The 20589-nt window shown below is 40.2% G+C and overlaps 1 protein-coding gene across 2 annotated transcripts in view; it reads left to right on the top strand.

The window, feature by feature from the left end:
• LOC137600977 (transcription initiation factor TFIID subunit 4-like) overlaps positions 1-20589 on the top strand; it is an 88787-nt gene that overhangs the window by 16034 nt on the left and 52164 nt on the right. For both annotated transcript variants that reach the window (XM_068322926.1, XM_068322919.1), the window contains 6 exons: positions 162-251; positions 1122-1325; positions 5011-5086; positions 6187-6301; positions 12369-12538; positions 19633-19763. In XM_068322926.1, the coding sequence (XP_068179027.1) occupies positions 162-251; positions 1122-1325; positions 5011-5086; positions 6187-6301; positions 12369-12538; positions 19633-19763 (786 nt within the window). The remainder of the gene's footprint in view (positions 1-161; positions 252-1121; positions 1326-5010; positions 5087-6186; positions 6302-12368; positions 12539-19632; positions 19764-20589) is intronic.

The following is a 20589-nucleotide window of genomic DNA, read 5'->3' as shown; positions in this document are numbered from 1 at the left end:
TCCTGAACATAGTCACACATAAATGAGCTGCAACCTTAGGTGTCTGGATGGTAGGCAGTTCATCATTGGCTGTGGCGATGGGACCTCTTGTTGTTGTGTTAAAGTTACGATCACAGTTGAACTGTCTGTCTTTTTGCTATGATTTACTTTTAACGTAACAGGATGCCAAGATTGAACCGGAGGAGTTCACCAGCCGCCTGCAGACTGAGCTCAATTCATCTCCGCAGCCTTATCTGGTGCCGTTTCTCAAGGTGTGGGTCTTGCATTTAAAGTTTTTGTTTTTTAATTCTTTTCTTGAAAACACTTCAGACATCATCTCATGCAATTGCCAGCTAAACTGCTCCCAACGTTGAAGTATGTGGCTCTAAATATCTTTCTCTGCGCTTCTCCAAACTAGCTGACATTTAACACGAACGCTAAGGCTTCTCATCTTATTGTTCCTCTTTACTGGGTTGGTGTTAAAGGAGTGGACTCCTTACCTATTTTTTTAACCTAACATGGAAATGTGTTTGGAACAGCTTCTTAAACCATCCCATAAACTGCCTCCTCAAACTGGCCCTCATGTATTTTTTTCTTTAAGTACCCCCCCCCCCCACACACACACAGAACCCTCTGGCCTTACGTCTGACTGTCTGTGACAACGGCCCCTGCAGTCGTTGCTGCCAGTAGACTCCTAAAGCCAACCGTGATGAGCTTCACATCAAGGCACACAACCCGGCCACAAACACATGTTGTCATACGATGTTAGGTCGCTTATGTAAAAAATCTGCCTGAAATAGTCTGTATGGAGCAACATCAGCTCCTCAGGTCAGCTATGACAGTGGGCTATCAGAAGTGGGCAACATCATGCATGATCCAAGTATCCTGCAGAACCTGCAGAATTAACAGTCTGCAGGTTCACTTAACTGAAATCTGATTAATGTCACTGAAAAGGTGAGTGTTTACTGTATAAGTTAAGTATAAACCACATGAATTGTTCTTCCTTTCCATGTTTGTAACAGTTTTTCTAATAATGTTGACCTAAATTAGGTTATGACCACAGAAGTTGTGTATGCTTTTTTCTAATGCCTCGATCTCTGACAACAAACTCTGGCCCGTTTTTGCCCCTACCCCCCCAACAGAAGAGCCTACCAGCCCTGAGGCTGTCTTTGTTGAACAGTCAGCACTCCCTGACCCAGCCTCAGCAGCAGGGAATCAAACCAGCACCTGGCAGCACCCCTCCTGCCATTGTGACCGGGCCTGCAGTCCGAATACGCCACCCTAACAGCGTCAGCACCGCTGCTGGTGCGCTGCCTGCTGGGACTATGGGACATGCAGCTACCGTGGTATGTATACATATGTGAGAGGACCAGATGGGCCGGACTCCATTGGAGACATTTAACTATTACAGGAATTGAATTGATTTCTGTTACAGGTAGACTAAACAGACATGTGTATGTGCAAAATAGTGATTGCTGTATAATACAATCAATTTGTATGTAAGGTGTGTGGAGAAGGAGGGATGAAGAGTGATAGAGGTCAGGTAGTAGATGTGACAAATATTTACCCACAATATTCCAACATTCAATAGAGAAGTGCTGAATGTGATGGATGCAGACAAGTGGGCGGTGGTGTTGATGTGTGTGTGTGTGTGTGGTTGTATATTCTAAACAGGGAAATGAGTTCTTGTCAGTTTAAGGGCGTCACATTGCCTTGGCTGGGAGTCTCACAGACAATAGAGTTAGATTCACTCAGATTTAGGAAAGCTGGACTGAGGACAGCTGTCAAAACGGAATCATTATAAGAACACACTGGTCAAATCTCCATGCGCCCACTGGAGCAACATGTAAACTTGACATAGATAAGAATGTACAACCCTAAACCTGTATGTTCCCACCCCTGGGTATGACCTGTGCCGCTGGCCACTGATTGAAGGGTACCTTGTTGATGATTGAATGGTTCAGTCCTTCACAGACTTTGCATACCTAAAAAAAAAAAACACCTGACATTGTGACTTTAAAGTGACAAGATCATTTTCTACTCTTTCTTGCATATTGAAAAAAATGTTGTATAAGTTGGCTGTATTTGAGTCTATCCAACAACTTTTCTTTTCTTTTTTTTTTTAACTTGCAACTAAGTATGATAATTAAATAGATAATTTAATGTTAATGCCCACACACAAGAATTAAACCCCTCTGGTGAAAAAAACTCTCTCAGTGATCTATACTCTGTAGCCGCTGTGGTGGGAACATCTTTAATTGATTTATTTATTCAACCAGAATGGCCTCCCTGCCACATGTTACAGAGTACATTTACAGAAAGTCAAAAAGGGAACATTTCAGTTAATCCTGAAGATGACATTCTGTGTTCTCTGTCTTTGGTGATTTTTTTTTTTTTTTAAAGAAATTTGCCAGAAAAATCAAATTGTTTTTGTCTGACTTCCTTTTGTTTGACACTGTAAAATGTTACCGAAAATCAAATGAATGTCAAAAAGAATATTGGAGACATCTTTGGTGAGGATTTTTGGGTGCTGTATGCCAAACAAAGATCTTTTTGCCCCCCCCCCTGGCATTTGAACAAGTAGTACAGTTGAACCAGTGATTCTAAGGGTATGCATCCAACTAACCTGCAGGGTTCTGAACTAGTCTACCTCACCCGACCTACGGTGGTGTAGCATCACCATGTTGGTGACTGGATGAAGCTGTGTGTCTGCACACACACTGAAATGAATGCATTCACAAAAACCACAGCCATCTATTGATGGGTCAAGTGAGGTCAGACTCAGATTGGTCCAGGCAGCTAGAGGGTTCTGTCTTTCTCTCATTGTCCCGCCTCCTTTCCCTCTTTTGACTCACTCATTTTTCTCACGTGTCTTTTCTCTCACTCTTCTCTCCTTGCTCCCTTATTTTCTCAAACGGTTTCTATCCCAGTATCTACCCCTGCATCACGCTCTCATCTCCCTCCCTCCCTCTCACTACCCGCTAACTGTTGAAGGGTGAAGCGAGGTAACTAGGTCAGCCCCAGGTCAATTTTAAAGCAATGTGGCGGCCGCAGTCTATGTCCAGAACATGCCTCTGGTCTCTCTCTCTCTCTCTCTCACACACACACACACACACACACACACACACACACACACACACACACACACACACACACACACACACACACACACACACACACACACACACACACACACACACACACACACACACACACACACACACACACACACACACACACACATAAACACCAGCATAAGCTATCACACAAGACATTAGTAAAAAATGATTGCCGTTGGCACATGGAATGTCTGAAACCAGACGTATAGAGGGAGGAGGCTCAGAAACATCTGCTCCTACCGCAGCAGTATGAAGAGCATTTCTTAGGGTAATGTCAAATATTAAATGTAATTGTAATGAATGCAGACTGTTGTTAAAGATATGAACTTAAGTCAAGTTTTTTTTGTAAGCTGATCACAGACGGTGGTGGGACACTGTAAAACATTTACTAAACAATGAAATGATTTGTTAACCCTTTCTGATATTGACAGTGGGTTTAATGTGTAACCACACCAAACTTATTTATTTAAAACATTTTCAACATTTTTTTTTTTTGCACACTGAATGTACAGTTACACTACATGCAGATACAGTATATGATATTGCATGACAATTTTCAAGGTTCAATCAAACTTGTCACCTAAAATAATGGGAAAATGAGTTTAATGTAAATACACCTTGTTTTACTTTGTGGTGAGAGCTGAAGGATTATACAAATATTTATCATTTTGAGCTGCATCCTATTTCAAATCTTTTGATTATTAATCAGTGTTGAGCTGCAGATGTGTGTGTGTGCGCATGTGTGTGTGTGTGTGTATGCTGTCACCATGTGTGCTAACACATTTAGTCTGATTTCAAACTTTCTACCTGACTTTTCTTTCCTCTTAACTGTGCTGCTTGCGGGCCCAGAGGTGCTAGCTATCTGTGCCTGCTGAATGTATTTTCTTCTCTTCCCTCCCACTCTCACAGGCCCCTGCAGTGGATCTCTGGGAAAAATGGCCTCTGTCTTTTTTCACTAGCTTGAACAGTAATATAGCATGTGTCAGGGAATGGAAAACAAGGCTAAAAAATATGCAGTGAGAAGCAAACTGGTAGGAATGGATGGCTGAGCCTGAGGCTGGGCCCATGGCTGCTACCAAGGAAGGAAGTGACTCTAATAGCCCAGCACAGCCCCCCTACTCCTGCTTCTTATTCTACCACCAGTACTTCTTCTAAACTACTTTTTCATAGCAGTCTTGTGCGGTTCAGAGTTTTTATTGCCTTATCTGAATTAAATGTAGGTCATGTACAGTGACAGAAATCGACCCTCCTTGTGCGTTTAAGTGGATCGTAATGTATTTATAACAATGCGTTGGGATAATTACTGTAAAAGTTATATGTTTGGCATCTTTCTGTCTTTACTGCTGTGATACTTTTAATATGTTACAGTCGACTAGAAATCAGTGCACAAAACTCAAGTGGCTCTCAGCCAGCTTGCCTGTATCATTTCTGGCAACTAAGTAAGTTCGAAAGAGGAGCAGAAGTGGATTTCTCCCTGAACAATTTCCCTTGGGGATGGTGTAAAAGTGTAAAAAAGGTTCAACAGGATGCAGCTCAATACTTTTGAATCTCCTCCTCACTCTTACAAATTGTTTAATTTTTATGGTTTTATGAAGTTGGATGCACCATCAGTGATGAACCCAGCATCTTAGCGTGTTAATACACCAGTCAAGAACTTAATATTCAGGGTACCAGACTGATGACCGGGAAGCAAAGTGAAAAATAACTGTTGTTATACTAACATTTTGATAATTATATGTTTATTAATTATATTGATGTATTGTTTACTAGTGTTATACGGATGTGTTTAAGGAAGAATACATGTTGGATTATTTTAAATTTAAGGAAAACACAGCAGTTTGTTTTTCTGAAAATACGAGATTACCCAGATCAGGAAAACCCAGATATTCATTCAGTGTTTTTGCTTCCTCAGGGTATGAAGACTGCAGCTACAGTCGGTGGCCAGGTCCGAATGCCCATGGTGATCACACAGTCTGTCAGAGCACAAGGTGAGAACATTTTACAGCCACTTCTGATTTAGTCTCTGAAATTTAATCATGTGTACGGCATCTGAGTTTTTCGGTTATTTACGACATTCCTTTGTTTTTTTGACTCAGAAAACAATTCTTAAAAATATGCGCTCAGGTAAGTTTAGGCAAAAGATTAATAAAAGGTCTGGAAATGTAAGTTTCAGTAATTTCTCTTTGATTAAGTGCTTGCACTTCTCATCTGCTTCTAGACACCACATTTTACTTCTGCCGGTAAGATGCTTCAGGATTGCAAAACTCCAGCATGATATTGTGGTTAAATAAAGAGCTGGTGAAATCTGTTAAACAAAGATAACCTTTAGTGAATCAGAATATGTTCTCTCAGTAGGATCTAAGATGTGTAAACAGAGCCACAGAGAAAACAGGTGTTTTTTCCTTTCTGGTTATAAAGCCTTCTCAACATTTGCAGTGCCGCTTACTCACACTGATTCACAAACACTCTTCCCACAGAAGCCCACAAATATCGCCCAAACACCAATCGGGCGTAACGCTCCCTTAAGAGAGCTGTGTGCTCTCAGGTGGTGTGTGTAACTTGTGTACGTGTATGTACCTGTTTTTCCTTGCCTATGTCTCCGTATGTGTGCGTATGATTGGAGGTGCATACAAATTTGATCTGCCCCCTTCCCAAGATTGCCTGCAGTAAAAGATCTGTAGGTTGTTTTATGCCCATAAATTGGAATGCGGGGATATTTCTAAAAATACTTTTCCGTGCCTCTCGGCTAGGAACATGCCTGTTAAAATCAAGTTTAAATTCACTCTGGCAGTCCTTGTGCCTCTCTGGAAAACGTATCTCGGAGCAGGATGCGGTTTAAGAGTGTAAGGAGAGCCGGTGAAGCGCAGTGATATTGACAGAGTGACGCTTTCCGCACCAACCTGGGGAGAGCGACAGTATGGCTCTCCTCCCAAACCCCCTCCATCTACCCCTGAGAGGATGACAGTCACAGTTGAAGGTAGTCGTCAGGGAGGAGGATATTTGACGCAGATAGAAAGGGACACTTCAATGATAACATTACTGTTTCCTGTTTTCTCTAGTGTTTTCTTTTTTCCTATTTGCTTATCAGGCACAATGGGGAAGGGAGCCTTCATCCAAGCAGGCAAAAGTCCCATGGGCCTTACTGTGCAGATCTCTGGGAATCAGAAAAACAAGCTGAATGACCCGGGAGGCGGCTCTTTCAGGTACGTTTCACCAGGACTGGAGCTTGCCCGCTGTTCTTGGAATCCATCACATGGGGGCAGCATTTCACCAAGATTCTTCCCCATGACTACAGGCTACACTCAGAGCTAAGGCTATGAATGTTTATCCCAGTTGCTTGCCTGGCCACCTGGCTGCCTGCCTTCCCGGCTGCCAGGCTGGTTGATCGTTGGCCCACACTCTCTCTCTCTCTCTCTGCGCCCACCACATAGCAACACACTGCCAGCCAATAGATCACCCTCACGATCGCCCTCCTTGTGTCAGTGTCACAACTCATCGACAGGATTAGAAATGAGCCAAAGCTTAATTTAGAAATGCGGTAATTGTGTCCAGATGGTTGGAATTTCTGGATGTGGTTCTGAAAATACCTTTTGGTTAAATCAAACAAACGGTATTCAGCCTGAAGCTTTGCGCTGTCTCTCTGGTCTTGTCTCTGCTTCAGCTAAGCTTTTGTCTCAAAACATAAAAGGTTCATCGCCCACATGCTGGCCTTTGTGGTCTATGTTTTGTGTATTTGTGCTTGTCAGTGTATTCGAAGGATATACATACTAGTGCATATGTTCATGTTTGCACATTTGTACATGTTTGTTTGTGTCCCTGGTTGGGTGCACGTGAGCACATGTGTATATCCTTAAAATGGGAGAGTATTGTTTATGAGTGTGTCTCAAACTGTGTGCATGGGTATATTGACAGCAGCAGGGGTTTAGGGTTGCCCTGGTGTGACTGGGACGAGGCAAGAAGAGTGTCTGGGTCACATGGGCCAATGAGTTCATGGTAATGGCTCCCGTCTCCTGAGGGGAAAGGCAATGCCTGAGGCTCTGATTGATAAACCAATAAATCTTTAGCTGTGTTGGTAATTAAGCTGTCAGACCCGCTTGTTACTGACAACCTATTTCCCCCTGCAGTGAATCACTGTGGCCCTTAACACACTGGTTGCAACATAAGCCCAATATTGCATAGCACCACTGCCATGCAAGAAATGTTTATAACATTTTCTTACAAAATTTCATTTCATTCAAGTCAAGTGATTTTTTTTGGTCTGTATTTATGTGTTAAACAAACTAGGTGTATAATCTGTAGTCTCAACTAAACTAAACTTCAACTTGTGAGTTCTCTACTCGCAGGTTATTTGTTTCTTTCTCACAACGTGCTTTTTTAAATGAAAGGATGCTGAGGGTGATATTTTTTAAAAAAGTTTTATGAGGCAAGGACCTCTACTCAATTTTTCACTCTTATCAGTCTAGATTAATCATTTTTGCACGACACAAAAAAATTAATACATTTTTAGTGTATTCATCCTTCTAAAGGCCAACACTGTGCTGTACTCTACTGATTCAGGTTTCAGTTGGACATTTCTCTGTAACTGATTTCTGAAACTTGGTGGTATCATTCCCTGTGTTTGTTTGTTTTTTTGTTTTTTTTATTGTCATCCTTCTCGCCCCAGGATGCAAACACGTTCCAGCAGAGCTCAGTGCTGCAAGGCGACTGGTCGAATGCCATTGTGTCTTCACGGCACGTCACAAAACCTGCAACATGAAAATGATATCTTGACCTCTTAACTGGGGTGTAGGCTGTGTTTCCTGTAAATCAGTAGATCATTTATTTATGTTTTTCAAAGTTCCCTTTAAGTTTCTCGTGACATTAACCAAGAACAACATACTACTAACATGATACAGACATTTCAGTTGTGGTTTTTGACAAGAGATCCTTGTAAAAAAGATGATAAAACCTCCTGAGTGCAGTCGGCCCGGTCACTCAGCAACCACCAGCCTCTCACACATCCAGCCTCAACATGTTCTGCGGTACTCAGGGGACTGATGTGTGTATGGCTGTCACTCCGAGCCACTGGTCTCAGCGGGCCAGCTGTAGCACAGACACACACATACACACTGTAGGGCTTGTGGGGGTTCCAGTGCAGCTACAGCCTTCTGTGTAAGTGCTTGTCTGTGTACGAATGTGTGTGTAGTTTACAGTACAGAGTGAAAGCAGCTGTCTGTGCCCCCCCACCCCATGCCCCCCCTCCATCTCTCTGTGTAAACACTCTACATCCGCTGTAATCACAGGCAAGCCAGCCGAGGCCCTCTGCCCTCTGCCAACCTCCAAGCTCAGCTCCAGCCTCTGTCCAGCCCTGGTCTACGTAGTGGACACACCGAATCACACACCCTCTATAGTTTATGAGCAACGACGACACACAGACACACCTGCAACATGAGAAACATCTTTTACATAATTTTCAGCCTGAGTGAATTCCGTCTGTGTGAATCTTTTATTTCTCTATGAAGTGGCTGTTAAGTTGTAACATACTTTTAGAATAAATGCCACTGAATTAAAAGTTGAAAGCAACTTCCTGAAAAAAAAAAATCAATTGATCCAAAGACTTTGACTTTGATTAGGATCAGGTTACGCACTGTGTCCTTGTTAACTTACCTCCGAAAGCCACAAAAACAATGGTGGTATTTGAAAATGTTCATCATCCACATCAAGTTTTCATAATAATTGTCTGTGATTATGATTAATCACAGATGTAATATACTATTAATTACTTACTTTTACTTTCCAGTTAAAAAAAATCCCATCGGAGAGAAATATCATCGTACCAGAGGTTGTCATATTGAGCTGTAGTTAGCGTGGATAAGATGGTTTTTTTTTTTAATGTGCTTGTGTTTTTCATCAGTGGGTCCGGAAGTTAACATGTGACTACATCCGAAACGAGTGACGCTTTCTGACCATGAGAGATGAGCTGAGACACGGCTCTGTTATGTTTGCAGGAATGTGTTTGTAGCTGTGACAGTTAGTGTGATTACACTCTGTATGATGTGCAACACACATGGCATCTGCTCCAATGATGGAATCCTTGTTTTGGCCATTATATTATGATTGATACTTGTAACATTTCAGAATTTCTAGAAAGACACTCATAACTGTAATATGTCCACTTTTGTGTGATTTAAATTTATATTTGGAAGCTTTTTTCAAGTGAAGATTGCTATTTAACACGTCGGGGGATATGTCATCAGTCATTCTGGCAATATGTGAAGAAATTAGGGTTAAATTTAGTAATCTGATGCATTTGTGCCAAATGAAGGTTTTTTTTTTTTTAATTTAGGAACTTTAAGTTCTAGAGCAGTCAGGATCCAGCAGCATTTAACTGGTTATTTATTTGTCCCTCTTGTGCCACCACGGCAACCAGTAGTGTCATCCATTTGGGTCATGAATCCCAGCAGCTGCCCAGTTAGCCCCTGGCTGCTTTATGGAGAATACTGTCCTTCTCCATTGGTCCATGTCTCTCAGTGTGGGTGCAACCAGCCTGCATGTCCTGGATGTTAGTCACAGGGGTCAATCAGGGCCCCTACTTTAGCATGGGGACCTTTATTCACAGAGGTGGGGGTCGATGGGACGGTTGTGATGATGTGGTTGAGGGCCAGCAGGTCTGGATGCACCCCCATCTATCTGCACACTCACACACACACTCAACCTCAAAATGGCAATGCAATCCTCTTACCACCTACAATGTGCCCTCTCTGAAACACAAGCCTGATATGGAAACGACATGCATATGCATTCATGTGACTGCCGGCTCTATGTCCTGGAGCCAACCCAAACCAATAACTGAGAGGCTGGTCTTTAGCGTCTGTGCAAGCTAATTGCATCTCTGCTTTATTGGTCCAGAGGTATAGTCTGGAATATTTTATTCTCTATCTCATTCCGTCCTTTTAATGTCAGACTTGTCTTTGGCATTATCATTTGATATGAGCCCCGGTGGAAACAAGAAGGCAGAAATCAGACCATCCAAGGAAAAGAATCATTGATAAAATTACCAATTTTCTTGTTTTATATATATATATATATATATATATATATATATATATATATATATATATATATATATATATATATATATATATATATATATATATATATATATATATATATATATATATATATATATAATTTTATGTTATTATTATTATTTATTTATTTTTTGCTCAAAAGTGCCCATGCATATTTGTACTGTCAAATTAAAATGAAATTTATGTCCAGTTCTATTGCCTCATATGAAGTGTTGAAGCTAATTGTTCCATATCCCTTTTAGCTTTGTTGTGTTTTCTTTTCTCTAAACTGTTCACGTCCGGCTACATAGTTGCCGTACATCGTAAACTCACTACTATGGTTTTGGTAAAGGTGCAGCACATAAACAGACTACTGTATGTCTTATCCATTGCATTAAAAATGTAGTGAAAACGTAGCAGACATTGTATTTCACACCATTGTTTTCCTCATTATCTAAAAAATGATGTTTAAACCAACTACAACACCTTTTGTCACCCAGTGTTACGTGCAGGATGAAGTCATCTAGCTGTCTGATGCATATGAAGCAGTGGAGGTAGCAGTGTTTCTTCTCTAACTGCATGAACATGGCCCTAGGCATGCTTCTTTTTAGGACAGGTTAAGTTATCCATGAGGATGTAATGAAGAGAGGCGCACCGCCTGAGGTGCAGTGCAGGGCATAATCCTATGTATCCATGCTTGTGTCGTTAGGGAGACAGTCTGTGAAGGCATAATTAGAAGGGGAGAAGGAAAATAAGAGACAAGGTAGAGGTGTGTGAGGATAAGGGAGTTGCTCTAATATTCTTTGTCAACCTCCTGCTGTAGTGTCAAGTTTCATATTGGGTCTCTGTGGCCACACCAAGGAACAGGATGCCCTCGGTGGGGTGGAGTTGGTCAGCAGTGTGTGTCCACATCATAAACAAGAGCAAAGCAACACAAGCACAGGCTCTGTCGCAACCGACATCGGCAGTATGAACATAAATGACTGTGGAGGTGAGCCAGTGAGTGGTGAGAGGTCGCTCTGCATGTGTTCTGTGGTTCTTTGTTTCCTCTGTCAGAGCCACTCAGGAAATCCACAGCCTGCTCTGGGCCAGTCCTACAAGCATAACAAGTCACCACTCACCTAATTCAGAAAAGTCGTGATCGTTATTTGCCAAGTACAATAATTGTAGGGAAATGTGTTTTTGGTGACAATTCGCAGAGAATTGCCAATCATTAATCATCAGATGTAATGACCTAAACAAAAATTCTGCATTAGGTCTTCTGAAATGACCAAACAGAAAATAAAGAGCAGCACCATGGTATGAAAAGACAGTTTTCACATTAATGTGTGGGGAGATTAATAACAGCTGCACACCAATCCTCAGGAGCAACTTAACCCAGCTAAACACCCTCTGAACACTCTTCATCTTCTGGCCTCACAGAATGCAGACACAAATAGACCTTGGTATGGGAATTCTGTGCCATTAAGACCAAAGCTTAACATTCACTCACAAAACTAATATGCATTGTCAACTAAAGGCGCATTCATGAATAAAAGCAGGATCTCAGAATATATTTTCATATTTATTGGTATGGTTACAACAGCACTTCCTCATTCCCGAACTGAATTTTTTTTCTATAATAGATCAAGCAGAATTGAGTCGTTTCTTGATTGAATTTTTTTTTGCTTTGTTTATAAAAATTGAGAAGGAACATTTCCCAGTATAATAATGCCAAGACGAATGCTCACTGCCGGTTCTGCAGACAAGGAGATGATGTCATCAGAGCAACCAGTAGGAGCTGCTGATGCTGCTGGTTCAGGAACACAATCCTGCAAAACAGCTGCCCCCATGGGTCTTCAGTGCCTGGATGCCCCAATCACTGTTCACCATTTTCACTTAATTTTGTGATTTTACCTTCAGTTTAATATGAACTGGTGCAAATTTTGACAGAACATTTCTTTGACTTCTTGTGTATATATATGTTTTGTGTCTTTTTGCACATTGTAACATTTTTTTTTTTTACCATAGAGTATAGTAGATATTATTAGTGTAATTGTAATGGTGTTTGTTAAAAACTCTTTATTTTTTTTTGATATCTGCGTATATCTAACAACAATACATCACCTGACATTTACGGAAAAGCTTTCTTTTGCTGAAGAGATCATTCAGTTTTGATTTTAATGGATTTTAAACACAATGCAGTGTGAACTTTGCCAATCACCCTTGTGTCATCCTGCAGGGATGATGATGACATCAATGATGTAGCCTCCATGGCTGGGGTGAACCTCAATGAGGAGAGTGCAAGAATACTCGCCACCAACTCTGAACTAGTGGGAACGCAGATCCGCTCATGTAAAGATGAAGCCTTCCTCCACCCAGGACTGCTCCATCGAAGAATATTGGAAACAGGTAAGATAAGTGACCTTTTGCCATCTTTCAGTTAAGTAATGTTATAACTCAGAGATGTTTAAATTTTAAATGTTCTCGGCAGCACAGAGAAGGCTCGTCCTTCACAAAACCCAGAAGCTGTTTTAACTGTTGGAAAAATCTTGATATATTAGTGTGCCCTCATGCTTCCACTCTGAACTACCCAAAGTTTAAAGTCTAGACTCTAGTACTGACAGAATCACTGTCTGTAATCTTTTGTGTTAGAAACATGTTGTTTCTCTGTTTATAGTGTCATCACTAAAGACAGTTTTGATTTTCTTTCCTGCTGTGGTTCAGGCTAAGCCTTTTCTTGTTTGGCCTTGGTTCAAATTTCATACACTTAACAATTCTTTCACCTCCTTTAATGAATTCTTCAGTGGCTGTCTGAACTCACTGGACCTCAGGCACACACATAAATACTTTATGGGTTTGTCTTTTGAAGGCTCACTGTCAGATTGTCCTCTGGACTAAAGGAACACAGTTTAGAGGAATGAGACTTGGCAGTTAGATCTTTCATTTTAGTTGATCTTGGAACTCTGATAGCACACAGTATTGCATGTGCTAATCAATACAGGCAGAGAAGTCTTGCTTTCTTTGCAGCATCACATCAGAGTGATGATGTCTTCATTACCTCTTTTTGCTACCGGCAATTAATTTTATTGCTTGAAATGTACTGTAGGCTCTTGCTGCACAGCAAAACCCGTGAAAACATGTAATGAGCATTAATACTAAAAATAAAGCCTTTCTGGGTATCTCTAGCTTTGGTGCATCAGATCAAAAAACACACAGCATAATTCCACGTGACGGGGAGTCTAGCGCCCTCATCTCGTTTTATCTCAATTAAAGTATCTTCAGTGTAGCGCGGGGGCCTGCAGGCCATGTTTCAGTACATGGACTCTTGGCATGGTTGTTATACCGTCACCTTGGGGCAGAGGGGTTGTTTAAAAATATGTCTTTCCTTGAGGGGGGTGGGGGGACTCAGCATGAAACAGGGCAGCAGGCTTGGGTGCCCCCTGCTGGGGAAGTGGCACTTATTCAGCTTTGTTGTGTCAGTGATTGGCTTCACCACACTCTCAGCTGACAGCGGTCCAAGGGAGACTCCCCAGGCCTGCCAGTTCGACTCAGTCAGAAGCTTTGACTGCTCCTCTTTACCGTACGAGCATCAAGTTCGACTCTCTTCTGCCTTCTCACTTACTGTACATCCCCATGAAACTTCACTCTGACCGTTCCATTCCCACCAAATAATAGGTTCCAACATCCCGTTGCTTTTTTCCTTTGTTATTTTTGTATTTTCAAATGAAAGGAGACAGATTTATTCCCAATTGTTCTCTTCTTTTTTAGCTGCACAGGTAGTCCTCAACCTACGAACACAATTGGTACAGAGAGGTTGTTTTCTAAGTTGAATTGTTTTTAAGTCGTTATTTATTAAATTTCAATCCATAGTAGCTATTTGATGTCATTTAAATGACATTATCGTGGTGCACTGGCATCGTGCCTAGAGTGTCCTCCTCATCTATTTTCTGGGATAGGCTCCTGCAACCCCCTGGAACCCCCCAAGAGTGGAATAGGCTGAAGAAGATGAATGAATGAATGGATGGATGGATGGATGGATGGATGGATGGATGGATGGATGGATGGATGGATGGATGCCGATACTACTCTAAAGGCGAAAGTAATATACCCTAAGACTTACCAGAAACAATAGCAGGACATAAAAACAACACCTAATAAAATAAAATACAGTTACAGGTCATTCAGAGTTAAGTCATTCTCCATTATATGTTGATTTTCAAACAAAACCCAGCATATACCCACATGTAATGGGGTGTGGTCTGTTCACATCACTGGCTCGAATTCAATGAAATTTCACACATTTTAATACAGGTTTGTGTTTCCCTTATTTCTACTTTTTTGTTCCAAATTTAAATTTTTTTTAAAGGTCTTGCTCTACTTGACAAATGATTGGGCTTATGGCCTTTTCATACTACACAAATTAACTTTTTCCAGTACAGGGGGGGGGTCTTGCTGTCTTTGGACACAAATTTAGATTCCTTCTTGAATTCTGGGAGGAGAAGAGAATTTGTGGTACCACTGTGTTCTCCTCTTTATTTGAAGGTTCTATTGTGTTTATCCCCTCCATAAGAACACTTGGGCCACCCCCCCTCTCTTAAAACTTGTCTCTCCCTTCTCTCAAGTGTCTTCAGGCTGGTCTATAAGCTGGAGGGTTAGTTTCATTTGTGAAGCTGCAAAACAGCCCCCCTCACCTCAGGGACCAGAACACAGGCACAGCTGGAGCTCTCTAGAAAAACTCCTCAAAGTAATGATAGTGCACGGATTCCTTGAAGGTTCACACACACTTGTGCACATACATGCACACAAGCTTATCACATCAGTTTACACTTGTGGATAAACACAAGTAGATTGATGTAGCATTGATACACATAGTAGATATGCAAATCATGCACACACACTTGTGCACACACACACACACACACACACACACACACACACACACACACACACACACACACACACACACACACACACACACACACACACACACACGCAGTGAGTGAATCATCTTTGGAACAGACTGTGGCAATCAGCTACATCCTGTCTTTGTTTCTCCATGCAGTGCATTTCTGTGCTACATCCACACTGAGGGTGCTCCCCCTGAAACCATGGTGATCTACTGTAGGTCGGGGTTAAAACTGTGTGCATCCATGAAGTTTTTTTGCAGCGGGGTGCATGTGTAAAGTTTAATGTTGATATTTTTTTTACCAACAAATGAGACTTGCATTTCGAAGAATATTATGAATAACATGATCTGTAGAATACTTTCATTCATCTTGCCATTGTTGGACGTGGCCATGAGCACATGCGTGATTGCTCAGCGTACATCTCAAACGTGTTTTTGCACATGATTGAAAAATATCATGACAAACCAAAAAACATGTTTCTCTATTTGAATTAGGCTATTGGTTAGTTTCTTTGTCAAGAAAGATCCAGTGTTGTTTATGTCATGTCTCTCAGCCCCAACTTCATTGTCTGAGATAACCTGCCTCCTCCAATGCCGATCTGCAGTTTTTCCTCCACTTACAATTTCGCTTAGGTGACCCTTGACAGTTTGTCACAATTTAGGAAAACACAGCACAATAAGGATCCAGCCTTTTTCTGAAGTCATGAGACGGACCTGCATTTAAAGCTGGACCTGAAAAAACAAAAGCAGAGCAAATACGAACTTAGAAAGATGTCCCACCTCAGCATGCTCCCTCTGTCGCCCGTCTTTCTCACCCGATGGGGAGTAAAGGGTTTTTAAATGGAAAACAAATTAAAGCAACTCCACAACGTGGCAGTCTGAGACTGCAACATCCCGCGACATGCTCCTATTAGTAGACCATCTTTTAAGTTTTCCCAAGTTCAAGGTCATCATATCTTTTTTGCTTACCTGACCTCTGATTATTTTTTGTATATGTAAAATATATTTATATAAGTTTTTTATTGTCTGTCTCCAGAATTTTGCACTCTAAAAGATACAAAAGTGGTAAGTTGACATTGACTTAGTTTTCCAAAGGTGAAGGACATCACCACATTTTTGTGCCTCTGGCTTCCTGAAAATGTTGCTGTTTGTTTTGTGATTATAGCTCATCAGGTTTCAGAGATGTGTACCTAAAAAGATATAAAAGTGAAAATTTGACCTTGACCTAGTTTTTCAAGCTCAAGGTTGGGATCCAATTGTCATTCCCTTGCCTGCCTGAATATAACGCCTTTTGTTTCGTCTTTTTATCATATCCGGTTCCTGAGATATGTGCAAAAAAAAAGTAGAAATTTGACCATGACCTACTTTTCTCAAGTTCAAGGTCATCATCTCATTTTCATCCCCTTTGCCGCCGGAGTAATGTGCTATTTCTTTCATCTTTGTGGATATTTGGTGGATGGACAACCTTTTTTTTTTTTTTTTTTCCAGTTGAGGTTCTGACAATGTTAAAAGTTTACTATTTACATTCTTCATGACTTTTACTTCTATTTACAGTCATTTAATCTTTCAAAATATGGCCAATGTTTATTGGAACAGAAAAGATAACTTATTAGGGGAATTTAAATGATGTTCTTAGTTGCCTGAAATATAAATTACATTTAAGTGAACCTGGTGTAAAAATAAATCTTGAGCCCTAAAGTTTACTACCAGAAATATTTACATTTTATTTTGAGACCCGTCCTGTGACTCTATTCTGAAGAAAAGCAGTGACTTTATTGGCATCTAAGCAAACATGTTGGAACAAAGACAAAATGTTATGTGACACTGTCTTTAAGGATGGAGGGTTCCATGTGTCTACATTGACTGGACATCTCCCTAATATGCAGCGGAAAAGATTTCATTCCTCCAAGAAAAAGTAATTGTTTGATTCAAGTGAGGAGGAGCAGCTGCTGTAGGTGGAATTCATGTCTGTTAGTGTGGGTCTTGTATTATTATGCCTTATACCTCTTGGAAACTGTTATGGAAACCATTCAGTGTCATTAAATTTCATACCATGGATTTATTGAGATTACCAGGTCCTGATGCAGATCTTGTGTCTCCTGTGGATTCTTAATGTTGTCTGTGTTTCAAGCGAGGAGCAGACAGCTACAGCATAAAATATTATAACTGTACATTAGCCAGTTTTAAATGATGTTGACAGAGCAACATGACACTTATAGACATGCACAGGTTTAGCAACCTCATAATTCACTGCACAACTGTATCAAAAAAGGACAGTTTGTGTTAAACAAGCTGTGCAGCTCCAAAAAACAACTTGGATACTAGATTTTAACATAAACTAATGAAATAAATTTGAGAATGTGGATGAAAATTATATTATACTCACTTAGTGGACCAAAATTAACTGCAAATAGGTTTTTGCACAATTTGCCCTCTCATGTCTTCATGTTTACTGTCATCACTGTCAATGTTTTTTGGCAAAAAAATATTGTTGAAATGTTGTATTACTTTGGTACATTAATGCAGGTTAACTGGTTAGATAATTAGTGAGGTAATTTATTGTGCATCTAAATCTATTGTTTGAAACACTTGTCAACCTTTTTCCACTCTTTCAGTATACATGAGAGAGTGTGTTTCAGAATGTGTTTTGATGTGAAAAATGCTCACAAACTGCACTGCAGAAGGGAGTGGAGATGTATGGAGGTAGAGGATGGCCGTGTTGTTCTTTGTGTTCATTGTTTTAAGGGAAAACTCTGTGTAACAGACAATTTTACTTCTTTAAACACATTTAAAGAATAATAAAAAGTTTTGCTAATGACATATCTCAAACAAAGATTCAATGCCCGCATTACTATAAGGCTGTATGAGATACAAACAGCACTTTGAGGGAAATAATGTCATAATTATAATTACAATTATAATTATAATTTTCAGTAGGTATAATTTTCTTAACTGTGTTAAGAATGCTTTCAGCTAAATATCAGTCAACACATAGTATAGTTTAGACATGTAACTAGTCCCTCCATAATCCAAAGTAGTTGATAACTAAATTTTAAACTCCTGTTGCAAACGTGATGCTGAGACACTTTTGAGATTTCACTTCTCTGTGACAAAAACAGTATTTTAAGTGATTAAAAGTGAGTGCTTTGCAAACTCCGTCTAATTTTTATGTCTGCATTCTGTATCCCTTTCATGCATTGGAATACAAAATATTCTTTTTCTGATGAATGTAAGTATTAGGAAAATACATTTTTATGCTAGATGAAAATCAGTCACCATAATGAAGACATTTGATCGTACATGGGATGAATGAATGAAGACAGTTATGGGAATTTCTCCAATACTTTATAAGAAGAATTATCAAACTTGTACTGAATTTTTGAGGATGTCACGTCTGGGAGCGATGCACATTTATGCATAAAATTCATAATATTATGTCACAAAGATTGTTAACAGAAGTGTTGGAAGTTTTGTCTTGGTATAGAAATTAAACAAAATTACTGAAGCTGCTTATTAAGCTGTTATCAACTGTGTGAAATAAAAAAAATAACAATCATGATTTCTCTAATTCCAAGAGTGCAGTGATTTTTAGCTCAAAGAAATCTGGTGTCTCTGAAGTCTCTTAAACTTTTTCTGAAATATTAATGTGCCTGAAAGATCTTATTTTTGAGGAAGCGTAAGCCTGTTTGTGCTTTTTCTTTAACCTTGTGACACTGCCACATATATCGACACTGTAGTTATAAGGCTAACAGGGCTGGCTCCATCCATATCAAAGCTTTAGCGGGTGAGAAGTATATGTATTGTTCAGCTGATTTAAATAATTGCTGTGGTTTATTTAAAAGGGTGCCAAAAAAAAATTATGGTAATAGAATAATTAAAAGAGGACTTGGAAACAGATAGTAACCCTACCAAAGACTGTCCTCTCTGTTGTTATGACTTCAGATGAGTTTTGCCCCAAGGAAACTAAATTATCCTCCTCCTACGAAAAGAGATGGTCAATGTTGTTTGCACACTTGATGGAGCATAGCTAGTAAAGTCACTCTGGAATTTGCATTGAGACTGAAACAAATTAACTTTTTTGTGTTATGAGGCCTTTTTAAGGACGTTAATTGCACACACTAATCCAGACAGTGTGAATGTGGGGACAGTAGGTGTGTATGTGTGTGAGAGCAGAGGTACTAAAAGAAAGCCGTGTGTTATTCTCAGTTTGCATGATTTTTTTAATGGGTTGTTTGTGTGTGTGTGTGCGTGTATGTTTGTGCACGTGTGCGCGCATGCATGCATGCGTGTGTGTGTGTGTGTGTGTGATTACAATCACCTTCACTGTTGTTTCTTCTAGAAAGACAAAGCATGGTGCCGAGGGTAAAATGATCACAAATTAAACTTGAGAATAAAGCTTACACTAAAAACTCCCAGATGATAAGGCAACGAATCAGCCATTAAATTGTGACAGAATCAAAAATGCAAATGAGAAATATGGTTTTAATTATGAGAATTATGAGATGTATTAACTGCTCCTATGGGAAAGAGGTGTCCACTCATTAGTTTCAAACTGATAACGGTTTGATACTTTCCTAAATGTGTGTTTTCTTCACAGCCAAGAAGTTTGGAGTCACAGAGGTCCCTATGGAGGCAGTGACATTCATCTCACACGCCACACAGTCACGACTTCGTACTGTGCTGGAAAAAGTTTCCATTATTGCACAGCACCGATTGGACTCCTGTAAGGTAGGAAGGATGCAAAGACAGGCACATGCATATCTCGGCTACACATGGACAGACAACCACTCGCGTACACATTCACACCTCAGGACAATTTGGAGTAATCAGTTCACCTAAGCTGCATGTTTTTGGAGGTGGACGGAAGCCGGAGAACCCAGGAAGAACTCATGCAGACATGGGGAGAACACACAAAGTCTGCATAGTGTCTTGCTTCACATCTCTTCTTTCTCACATCTGTATATTCCATCTGTATGTGTTGGTTTTGGGTTCCTCCCTCAGTCAAAAACATGCAGTGCAAGAATGAATGTGTGATCTACTGTATATAATAGATGATTATATCCTCATGGTTCTTTCAACAATGTGTGAGTTGTAATTGTGTATGTCAGTTAAGTTGTTTAGTAAAGTAAAAAAAAGCACTTTCATAGTCTTGTATAGCTTCGTAGGACAGAATACTGCGTGTGCAGACTTAGGGGGCATGTAGTTTGTTAAGTCACAGTCACAGTCACTTGATTTGATTACTCTAACTGCCAATAACAAACCTCACCTTGCAATATGAAGAATACGAAAAACTTAGATGTCAGTTGTCTTCGCAGTTTCAGACCAACCAAGGTGCGAGCTCTAAAACAAACTCAGAAACAAACCAGAAAAATAAGTGCCTTAGACAGGAGAAACACCACATGGGAAGAAATGTTAAATGCAGTCAAGACATGGTTCCTGCTTAAAAGCCTCAGTTTTGAGTAAATCCATTACACATTTTCCTTAAGCATTTTCCTCCCTTCATATCATTTTTAGGTAACAATTAATATGAAGTTAAGAGTAAGCTAACGCAACA

The sequence above is a fragment of the Antennarius striatus genome, chromosome 1, assembly GCF_040054535.1.
Source record: "Antennarius striatus isolate MH-2024 chromosome 1, ASM4005453v1, whole genome shotgun sequence".
Taxonomy (NCBI): Eukaryota; Metazoa; Chordata; class Actinopteri; order Lophiiformes; family Antennariidae; genus Antennarius; species Antennarius striatus.
This window is presented reverse-complemented; position numbering and strand designations above follow the sequence as displayed.